This window comes from Copidosoma floridanum, unplaced genomic scaffold (assembly GCF_036245765.1).
Source record: "Copidosoma floridanum isolate Cflo_tuat_1 unplaced genomic scaffold, Cflo_Japanese_pri ptg000001l, whole genome shotgun sequence".
NCBI classification, from domain to species: Eukaryota; Metazoa; Arthropoda; class Insecta; order Hymenoptera; family Encyrtidae; genus Copidosoma; species Copidosoma floridanum.
Window position 1 is genome coordinate 12,347,660 of NW_028321878.1, and position 12,165 is coordinate 12,359,824.

At 45.8% G+C, this 12,165-nt stretch overlaps 1 protein-coding gene across 1 annotated transcript in view; it reads left to right on the top strand.

Moving 5' to 3' along the window:
• The window catches only part of dally (division abnormally delayed protein), a 126,907-nt gene that overhangs the window by 58,241 nt on the left and 56,501 nt on the right, over positions 1–12,165 (top strand). Inside the window, exons 3-4 of the mRNA XM_023391254.2 lie at positions 8,928–9,498; positions 10,493–10,703. Coding sequence (XP_023247022.1) covers positions 8,928–9,498; positions 10,493–10,703 — 782 coding nt within the window. The remainder of the gene's footprint in view (positions 1–8,927; positions 9,499–10,492; positions 10,704–12,165) is intronic.

The following is a 12,165-nucleotide window of genomic DNA, read 5'->3' on the forward strand; positions in this document are numbered from 1 at the left end:
TTTTTTTCCCCCTCCTCGCGACCCAGTTGCCGCCCCTGTGTGATTTCGGCGCAGATCGAGGCTGCCAGATAACCAAATGGCTGGCACCCTCTTTGTTTTTGTTAGTTCTCGTTGAATCGATAGGCTCGAGAATTTTTTGTTCTCGCGATATATCGGTCCTTTTTGTCGTTCACAATGGAGTTCGTTTCAAGGAGCATAATTACAGCGTCGCGTGAAATCACTCACAGCTCCTCGCGAGGAACCAGGAGATGCGTCCCAAGCTTTCCTCCAGACGTCATTGCGTCTCCAAGGAAGTCGATACGATGAGTGTTTTCGCGAAAAATAACCGTGTCCTCTCTCGAGTCGAAGGAGAACAAAACTGTATTGATTTCCCGACTTGGTGCCTGGAAGCTTTGGCATCGTTTCAAGTTTGTAACATCCGAAAAGGATGTCAAGGGAAAAAAAGCAATCACTTTTTGAAGTAAAAATTATACAGAACCGGATCCAGTTAGCTGCAAACGGTCAAGGCTAGACGGCGAGTCCAACCAAGTTTTGATTTAAAAGGTTGTGTGCGAGTGACAGTTTTTTTTCATCATGCTTAACCTTTATATTGCACCAAAACAATTATAAATAGTAGTTGCGATTGCAGCCGCTAGGCAGCGCGTGGTCTAACCTAAACAGTGAATAATTGAAAAATCGTACTTTTCCAATGAAATTGTGCACTTGGACACGCGGGTAGCTCAATCAAACTATGAAAAAGAAAAAAAGCTATTGGATCGAAAGTATTGTAACTCGTGTACGAGCATTTTTCTCTAATCGGTCCGGCGAAACGAAGCGCTCCCGTAAGCGGCGAAAATCCAGCTCGATTAGTATATAAGGGAGCAAATGATGGGCATACGTCAGAGTGATCCAACGCTACTCGGGAATCTTCTGTCGAGCCAGCGGTGCGCCATCGTCGAGGGATTCGGTCGCGGGTCCCCCAGTGGCATCCCACGGCATCCCACGCGGTTACCAGTTGAGGCTGTCGTAACGTGTGGGTCATCGGGGTGGTTACACCATCGTAATCGTCGTCGGTGCAAATAGGCGTACACGCCAATTTCGTATCCTTCGGATGCGATGGATCGCTCTGCCGTCACATGGATGTGTGAGTCGTGCAGCCACAGGCGCCGCAGTGTGTGTCCATGCGGGGCAGGGCGATTTCTCAACCCCCGATGTCAACACATCTAATCTTGACTTTGGGGAGGCCAAGATTCCGATCGTTGATGCTAAAACAGCGTGTTTCCATTAACGCTGTCGCCATACCCGGGACCGATGAACTTGACGGGGTCGCCGCGGGTTCTCAGGAGTGCATTGTAGCTTGGAGGTTACCTTCCAAGCAGTACCGTGGTAGCAACTGTGATCACTCTTTTTTGGCATTTGCACGACAATTTTTTTGCCCACAAAACTCATGTGACTCGCACATAACCCCCCGATAAGGGGGAGGGAGGTACACAACTTTAGGCGCAGTCGTGAGAAGTTAAATTGAAAAAAAAAAAATACGATATACTTTTGTTTGCAAGAAAGGTCCTTTTTCAGTGATCGCGAAATCGAAATACCCTCGCTCTCTATCTTTCTGATTCTCGCACACACATACACCTATGCATGCACACCCTTGGAATCCAGAAGCAGGCAGCGGAGCGAGCGAGTAACAATTGGTCCTCGATTGGGTCCGAGCTGCATCGCCTCCTCCTCCTCCTCCTCCTTTGAAACTCGTCTCCGTGGACCAGCGCGGAACGAAGGGCAGAGCAAGAGGGGGGGGGGCTTATACCAGCAGCATATCAGACCCTATAGAGAGAAAGAATAAGAAGGAGAACGAAAGACAGAAAGAGAGAGTGGGGGAGAGGGGGGCTAATCTCGAAGTAGCCCGTGTAATCGATGCTTTTTTCTCACCGCGCGCGCCGCGGTAGGGACGACGGGAACGAGAAAGATCCAGCCTGGAGGTGGAGGGGAAGCCAACGAGAGCTTACAGGAACGCGAAACCTGCGGTACAGTGCACTACAGGTACCGCATCATCGATGCATATATGTGTGTTAGTGTGTGTGTGCACCAAGCTTTATACATATATATACATACATAGCGAGAGGGTTTGCTCTCTCGCGTCGTGGTACAGTTCCCACGTACCTTTTACACCCTACTTGAAGGAGGGAGGAAAGGGGGGGGGGAGCACCGTGTACCCTCACCCGTGTCACATATATGTACTCCCTCTTTTTTGCCTCCTTGTCCGCGCGTGTGTATGTATAGGTATATGTAGTTACATATGCGCACATTTCAGTCTCTCCCTCTTTTTCTGCATGTCTTTAAAAGTCACACTCGTCGTGCAAACCCACGCACGGGAGACGCGATCGTATGCTCCATACATGTATATAAGCATACATACCGCATTCCAACGAATATTTTACGTATGTGCTTTCGCGCGAAGCACCAATGATTCACAAGAGTTCCGTTGGAGCTTTTTCGTTCTGAAAGCTCGCACAACTTTGCACCACTCGATCTTGTGCAGAAAAAAAAAAAAAAAAAGAATAAACAAGATCGATTTGATTCACGGTGACCAAAGATGTGTGTGTGTACCCAACACGTACAATGTAGGGGTACCAAGGAGCACGGTTCTTCAAAACGCACATCGCGAAACTTGCAAGCTCCCCAATCTCAAAAGACCGCAGGCATGCGTGTATGTATACCGAATGTTTAGAAAACCACACGACGGGCTGAATTACGACTCTCTGTGCACTAGGTGATGGTAACGAGATTCACGCGTGGCCGCACGACTCACACAAGGCTGGATAATTAATAATGATATCTCGAAAGCAAAGTACCCGCACAGAGCCACTCAAAACCGCCGCGTCTGTGATTTGCCCGCCTCCGCAAATTGTCTAAATTACAATTGGACTAGCTTGCTTTATGAATGTGTACTCACGTATGTTTCCTGCGTTGTTGTAATCCACGTGGGTTACACGAGCGTATAGGCAAAAATATGGGTATCGTTTAGATACTACTTTACATTGTTGTGGCTGTTACATACGTTTGTGGGGTGATAGTGTTGCCATTACTGTCCCATTCGTCGTGGTGAGTGTGTGTTTTATATGACGACGATTCGAGCGAATAAAGCTGCTTGATGGCTACATGACATATTTTTCAAACCTTATCCGTTGCATCGAATCGAATGTGTATAGTACTGATGGATTGAATTGTACTCACGTGTACCTGCGTCACACGCTGGTTGTTGTGACGTTGGTGTAAAACAGTTGGTCGTAAAACCAGTATCAATAATCCATTTGTTTTGTATATCGTTAACTTTATTGAACTTCCTATGTATGCCAAATAAGAGCTTCATCGTCCCCCACTGTCGTCGCTCCTCAAACATTAGACGGAGGACACCACGAGAGGGGTCACATCCTTTGAATAATTAAACGCCACGTGGGTGCACGTAATCTCGGAGTGTCCAAACATCACGTCTGCGTGGAACAACAAGCCCGTACAAACACCGTCATTTTATATAACATATATACACCTGATGTGTTTTGGGTTGAGCTCGCGTCCACGTTCCATCGACGGAATTATAATTGAGCCAGGCGAGACGACTAAAGTCAGGTGATCATTAGACAATGAACAAATTTTTAACCATTTGATCGCATTTCCAGTGAAAAAGGGAACGGAAAAAACGGAGCTCGTACGTATATATAGTCTACGTAATAAATTCACGAAACGAAGGATGAGCAACAGCGGCAAAGCTCGCGATGATGGAGCGTATATATATATATATATATATATATATATATATATATATATATATATATATATATATATATATATATATATATATATATATATATATATATATATGTAAAAACGTAGGTATGTACACACGCACACACCAATAAATGCATCTCGTCGTGCAAAGGGGGGTGAGGAGGAAAGGGCCTTCCCACTCGCTCTTTCTCGCGAAGAGTGTAGGGTATTGTATATACATGTATAATATACAAGGGCACGCCGAAGGGAACCCTCCGCTCGGCCTCTCCCACACACGGTGGCGCTAAAATAAAATGACCAGCGAGGAATGCCGGAGGAGCTCCCCCGTCCCTCCCTTTCTCTCTCTCTCGTGCCCCCGTACCTGTATTTTATATATACACATCCACCATTACATTACCGCACCAGCGTCGTCGTCACACTACACACACACACACACACACACACACACACGCATAAAGGTGCATTCGCGCATCAAAAGAATGAGCTGCATGTATACATATATACGTACAAAAGTTTGCACACGCGTTCGCGCACGTGCCGGAAAAGGAGAACGAGTCGCTGTTGCTGCCGCGAGAGAAGGAGGAGGAGGAGGAGAAACAGAGGGAATATATATTCACAGGGGGAGTATAGAAGATGCATCGGCCGAACAAAGAGACATCGAAGGGGATTTGTGTGCGAGACTCCGGTGCGATCGCTGGACACGGACGAAAAGCTTGCGGGTCATATATTTATATACTTTTCCCCTTTCTCTATCCCTCATTTTTGACGAGCTTGCGTCAAGGGGAGCTTGAGAAAATTCGAGAGCTTTGCTCGGTTTTTCGACGAATCCGGGGAGATCGGTAATTTCGTGGACACGAGGTGACAGTGTGGCGACGCAGTTTCGATGAATAACCAAGTATGCGTCACGGTCGAGCTTGCAACGCGCACGTGTGATTACACGGCCCGGCAACAACTGCATGGAAACGATCGGTATGTGCAACAACGGCCACGAGCGCGCGAATTTCAAATAAGACGGAGGGAATGGAGGCGAAGGAAACAAGAAGAGAGGGGGGGGGAAGAAGAAGGTGGAAGAAAAGGAAAAGAAAGAGGATCGGTGAGAAAGAAAAAGTGAGCGGCAGAGCGGAGGAGGAGAGGAAGAGACAGAGAAAGAGTTATGGGCCGCAGGAATGAATGAGAGCGAGAGAAGAAGAAGAAGAAGACGACGAGATGGAAATGATGGCGGCGCGCATTTCGTCCTCCTCCCCCCCCCCCAACGCTGTTTCTGCACGAAGAAGAAGAAGGGGCCCGGGTCAGCCGGGCTGGACCTCGAATACCGCGGCGACGACGACGCCTTCTCTGTTTTCTGCGCTGCAATAATCGATCGCGGGCCTCTCTCGCACGCTCCCTTTTGTTCCACGGCTTTCGTTTTCGTCGACTCTTTAGTCGAGGGAAAATAATGCACACGTCTTGTGACAATTTATTTTTTTTTCCAACCTTCCGTAGATCTTTACCTATTTTTTTATTTCCGAGAGGTACACTCTACATAGGTAAAAAAAGCTCCTCGTTGAGCTTTCATAAAAAATGTAGTTAATTTCAATCAATTTTCGTTCCCAAAAAGGTTATTGGGTTGTACAAAAAGATCATCAGTTAATTCGTATATGGATAACCTTCTCGATGTGAAAATTTTTCACAAGCGTTCAAGCGAGAATTTAGTATAAATAAGGAGCACGCCATGAGAGTTAAAAAAGTTCCTTTTTCTTTTCCTCTCACTGATATTTCTTTTATCAACAATACCTCATAAATTTGGCAAGGAAGAGTTTTCTTGCTCGTCCCGATCAGTACAGTTTATATCTGCAACACCCTGTGTACACATCGGTAGTTGTAATTGGGATGGGCGTCTCCCGTGGGGGCAGGTGTGACAATATAGATGCAAATTCCGCGATGCTAATTTTGCAATAAGCTCGTCGACGGTACCTACACCGGTCCTCGTTCGACGCTTATCGGAAAAAAAGTGTATCCAATTATCGCACAAAAGAGCTGCTCATCGCGCGATCCCGCGGTTATCGAGCGCTTCCCAATCGCGCCGGGGGTAGAGAAATTCCCTTCCAGCCGTCAAAGGCACGAAAAATGCCCCGATATCTCTAGGCGGACGAAGAGGGAAAATCGAGGAAACCCGAGACTGCAGAGCGGCTCCCTGTAACGACAGGCGCGGAATTCAATTTGGCAGAAGAGAAAGGGAGCCCTCGAATAATTATTGCCACCGCGCGCGCGCGTGCAAGTGACCCCTCTACTTTTTTTTTTTTTTTCTCTTCCTCCTTCGCTTCTGTGACTTCTTTCGGGGCAAGTGTATAGGTGGGGGTGCGTGTGTAGGGCGCGAGCTCGCGCGATTTAATTAAGTCGCCGATATAAATTCCAAGAGCTCGAGTGGAAACTAATCGGGCGCTCGATAGGGCTTGATTGGAGCACTTATTGGTGTGGCGGGGAGAAAGTCAGGGCGCGCGGCCTTGGCAGTGCAGTGGAGGAATTTGGGCCGCCGTTGGTGCCCGAGCGTGCGTGCGAAAGCCGTCCGAGCACTTTGGGAATTCGCGGGCGTCCCCGTCCTCCTTCTCTCTCCCGGCTCTGATGGAAAAATCTTGTAACGAGGTGAAACCGCTCGCTACGGGGATGCCTCCGTGAGCGCCGAATGACGGATGCCGCTTCGTTAACGCATTTTTTACCTTTTTTTTCGTACGCGGTGAGGACTTTTTTTTTCCCTTCCCCTCGTCCTCGAGTCGTGTACGAGAAATAACTTCAAACTGAAAGTGGAAATTTTCCACTTTGCGGCTTTCCTGGGAAAGTTGCTTTCCCGTTCCCGAACGTCCTTGCGATCCTATGAATGTCAAATCAGCCGAGGATGGACGATGCCGAAGCGACCCTTTCCCCGTTTGGAAACATTTTTCCAAGAAAGGTTACATTAACACGATCGCTGATAACAATAGATACGTGAGATAGCAATATTGCTTTCATGTGCAACTATTTTTTTTTCTCGGTGTCTTTTTCAGAGCCCACCCCCCCCCCCCAAAGGGTTGTTTATCTCGCGTTACAGGAAGAGATTTCGCTTTTGTGCCGGCGTGGGCTTGCTGATAATTTCGAGCGAAAGTTTCGACAGCGCGCATACATATGTATAGCGTACTCAAGCCCTTTAATTATCGTGGCCATACCTGCGACGGGCGAAGGAATGGTTGTTAATAACCCACCTCGTGAAATTTTCATTATTCAAATTTGCCGGAGCTTGCAAGCTCTCTTTGATCAAATAACGCGAATGACACTCGCTTCGTGCGCTTTTTCCCTACAAAATTGTTCGTTTTAGTTGATCAGAATATATACATAATATGCTCTAGTGTCAACTTATAAATGTATCATAAATTGGACTAGATGTACCATAAACTTTTCACATTGGTCGAACGGAAGTGAACTTTTAGCCCTTACCGAAACTGGCTTTGGTTAATCGTACCAACCAAATTAAAGGTCACACGCAAGAACGACACTAGATGAATATTTTATAGGAACATGTGCTTGCTCTGGAAAAAATACCAACAGTAACAATCGCTCTGGCTAATGAAGACTTAATAACGGTTTATTATACGTCTAATTGTACGTGGACTGAAACTTTATTTTTATTCGATGATTAAACAAAGTCGGTATGTTAGTAACGCGCCCCTTACACTGTGCTCTCTTCAATCAATAGTAATTACCATGCACAGTCGTTGTTGACCAAAACACGATTCTTGGGTCTTTTGTTATTCAAACTTGACCTTTCCATGATCCTACAAATATATTGTATGCTACACGTGACTCGGTGCAATCAATCAAAAGATTCTTCATTTGGGTTGTTTTTTTTCATATGAAATCAATTCTATTACTTACGTGCACTTTTTTCGAATCACAAAAAAATACACTTAACCTTACAATCTAACCTTCAAACGATTAACCTCTAAAAGGGAGTTAGAAAAAAAAAAAAAAAAAAAAAAAAAAAACCAAAAAGCTTATAATAAAAAAAAACAACAAATTCAACTCTCAACGTCGAGAAAGACGCTCAAAGCAACACTCGAAATAGAAAGAGCTCGCTAACGCGCGCAGCCTCTTCCTCTCTTTGCTCCGGAATGCACAGTACAACGCGAGCACTTGTAAGTATACTTGCGTTCTAAATTAGCAACAACGAGATGGGGACGACGACGACGGGAATGCAAAGTCGCGATTCTTTTGTGCGCGCTCGTGTTGTATCCCCGTGGCACAAAGCGCCCTGCACTATGCACCGATCAGTGAGAGCTCGTGCCGGCCAACTTATATATTCTCGAGTGCTTTTTTCCCTTCTCCTTTTTTTCTCTTTTTTTTCTTAGTCGTTCGAAAGAAGAAGAGAAACGGTTAAAAAAAGAAGAAAAAAAAGATGAAAGTGGCTGAATGGCTTTGGCGAGATCGCCCTCGGATATATATACACACGAGAGAGAGAGAGAGAGCGTGGATTGAATGGGATTTGATAATGGGATTGCTGAAGAGATTGCGTCGGACCGCCGGCTGCCGGGGCGCAGGAATTTGATCGAGCTCGGGGAAAAATTGCATTACCCTCTGTGCGGGCTATACAGCGATCGGTGTAGGTTATTTTTACAAAGTAATTTCCTCCCTCCTCATTTTCCCCGGAATAGATAAGATTGTTTTTAATGAAATGCGAACACGCCGGTACGTGAATCAATTGTGAGGTTATGTGCGGTTTTTTTTTTTTTTTTTTAAGAAGAAATACCGATTTTCATTGATCGCATGCACTTGCTGTAGGTAATTATTGAGGATTAAAAACAGGAAGCCTTCATTTTACCAATTGCAGTTGATTCTGCACGTGAAAAAACCAAAATTAGGTTAATTAATGACTCCTTTCCGGCTGTCGTAATTTCGCGTGTTCGCTCTTAAAGCCCAAAGAATCGCATGTCTGGTTCTAAATGGTCCCAATTAAAAAAAAAGTTAACTGCCTATGGCAAACGCGACACGTGTCACTTTAATGATTAATCTACGCTTTTGTGTAACCTAAAAAGTAGTGCCTGCTCAATCGATCCAAACGACAACGATAGCCCAAGAAAATCAAGTAAAATAATTGTCACACCCTTTGGCTTTTAAAAACGAAGGTAAAAATAATGACATGTTGATGGTTGCAGAAACGGTAACGGTGTTGGCCCGCCAGTCGGAGAACAAGACGCTGACGCTGTTCAACCAGGTGTACCGTGCAATGGCGGCCCAGAGCAAGCCCTCGATAACGAGCTTGTACCAAGCGATGGTGGACTACGTGTCGCCGGCCAACACGGCCGAGAGCTTGCAGCAGCCGTTGAGCCAAGAGCAGCTGCACGAGCGCTTCGCCGATTTTTTCACCAAGTTGTTCCCGATCGCCTACCACCGGGCGGTCAATCCCACCCAGGCCCACCAGGACTTCACCGAGAGCTTCAAGAGCTGCCTGTACAGGACCATGGACGAGATCGAGCCGTTTGGCGACGTGCCCAAGCAGATCGGCCACTCGCTCGGCAAGAGCCTCGAGGCCACGAGGGTCCTCATACAGGCGCTCACGCTCGGCAAGAGCGTGCTCGAGAAGACGGACGGACTCGTCGTCTCGGGCACCAGTGGCCAGCAGGACGCCTGTTACAAGGCTCTACTCCGGATGATCCACTGTCCCAAGTGCAGGGCCGTGCCGAGCGAAGTCAAGCCGTGTCGAGGATTCTGCACCAACGTCATGAGGTCAGTGGTGTTTTTTTTTCTTTTTCTTTTTCCGATACGGCGATCGATATTAATCTTGGTGCTATGGGCGTGTTTTTTTCTATAAATACGTGCAATTAGCTCGGGGTTGATACGGCTGGGCTGGGGCCTTTCGTCATAATTACTCATTGTGTGGTATAATGGGACAATGCCTTTGAAATCGGCTCTGGTTGTTAAGTGACAAGTTTTTGTAAATACAGGACTTGCGTGCCGATTTCGAGGGCATATAATTATTGTGCCACTCGTCGCGTCGGACAAACGCGATAGTTGCACAAAAGACCGAGGTAATTGATACTTGTCTGACTTATTTGCAATAACTTTTTTTTTTACAATGCCAAGCATCCTTGTTAATATCAGCTTTTATGATGATGTGAGCCTGTCGTTACGAATGAATGTTCACGTAACCGATGAAATGGCTTTTATTTCTTTTATTTCTTTTTTTTTTTTTTTTTTTTAAAGAAAACTTAAATGGTCTCTACATTTGGAATAAATTGACCCAAAAACGAGACATTATATAGTTTTTCCTACCTCGGGCGTTTTTGAGAGGCTGGTGTGCCCTCGGTAGGAAAAATAGCATTCGCCACAAAAGTGCCATCGCTCCGTGGCTACCTTACGTCCCTTGGGCCGCAAAATGGCCCCGGAGACGATGGCACTTATCCGACGAAAACTACTATTAACAATGGTGTGATTGAAACAAAATTCATAGTCAAGGCGGACTTTTGTTTCACGGATTTCAAATACACTTGACTCGTCAAAGAAAAATTAATCCAGCTTTGGGGTTGTTACGTCCACCCACATTCTTTCGTACACGTAAATTACGCATGAAGTTTATCCAAGAGAGCGTTATAATAAATCACATTTTTAGAACGAATACAGCTCAGTTTGGGCTGAGGAAAAAAAAGAAATACGATACAAATAGAAAAAAAAAAAATGATAGTAAATAAACGCAATATAAAAAAGTCATGAATAACCTCAGGGGATGCCTGACGGAGCCCGTCTCGGAGCTGGACTTTGCTTGGTCGGAGTACGTCGAAACGGTCGAGCGACTGGTAGTTGCCGTGGACGGCCACAACGATCACAACGACCCTCTGGCCCTGAACGTCGAGAGGGCGGTCAGACATCTGGACAGCCGTATTTCGGACGCCGTGATGCACGCCATGGAAAAAGGCCCGGCACTCGAGGAGAAGGTCAGTTCCTCTTTTTTTTTTTTTTTTTTTCCTTTCTTTTTTTTCACACGCACGCGTAGGGTACACGTTTTTCTTTTTGCTCCTTTTTTTCCCTTCTGCCTAGCTCTGGTCAAACATACGGGGTTAATTACGGCTTGGGGAATTTCGGGACCCCCCCTCCAGTCTCATTTTTAAATTCATCTTCAATCCACGTACAAAAGAAATTCATTGACCATAGAACGAGATATGATCTCTCACGCCATTCGACAAAACTGAACGCATTATCACCCTGGGCCACAATAACTCAATTCGATTCGTCAAAATGGCCATCCTTTTGAAAGGAGGCTGCACGCCACCGGGACCGAAAAAAAAGCTTCCCGGAATCGCGAACAATTGCACCAGCAACAACCAGAGCGGCGGCAATATCGTTACCACGCTCGTTCTCTCTCTAAATAATTTTCCCAACAATGGCTTGGTGTGCTCTACACCTTTTGTACGACCTCGGGCTATTGTACGAGCTTAAATAATAAAAGACTTGGCAGTTGGTCATCCCGCCGCCACGTACACACACGCGCGCGCTCGGCTCGGCAATTCACACGTCCCTTCCTCTTTTTATCTTGTATTATTACTCTCAACGGCAATCAGAGGCACATGTACAGGCGGGCGACAATGGCCGGCCGGCCGGCACGCGATGCGGCGTCCGCATATGACTACCGGCTTCTTGTGTGTAAATAGGTTATGTGCACGATATACGTGTCGATTTGGCGCAAACTTTTGAAAGGTAGAGAAAACGAAATGAAAAACGCACTCGTACAAGAAAAGGCACAAAAATTGACTCTTCGCAAAGGTTCGAGGTATATTGTGTGTTTTGACAATGCCAAAGAGAGAGAGAGAGAGAGTGGGACACGAGGATCTGTCGGTATACAGAGACACCTCCGTCAAAAAGATTTCGTTTTCAACCTTTTTCACAATTATTACCATTATTCTCGATTCGGGGCGCTTGCATTCGCGTGCAGTATATATACAATACCTTGTACCTGCATATAATAAACGCCTCTCTCAACTTGAGGGCACCCATTTGTCAGAGAACGCGTGGAGGCACCCATAACCTGTACACAAGGGCTTCTTCAAGAGCGAGCTGCTGGAATTTGCCTCGAGAGCCTCTCAATGAATAAAGGAGCAGGAATAAACCAAAAAGTAAAGAGAAAAAAAAAAAAAATCGAGACATCCCAGAAGCAGCGTGTCATTGTAAATACACGTAAAAATAAGGTCGCATGTGTAAAATAAACACAAAATCCCCTCTTTATGTACAATATATACGCATATATATATATATATATATATATATATATATATATATATATGCTATACCAGATTTCCGCGTCCCGTTACACGCGTATATACCCATCACATAGAGACATTAAGTTCGAAGAGGACTACCGATCATTACACGTATATACTTCCTCGTGCTTGCTGTATTTAA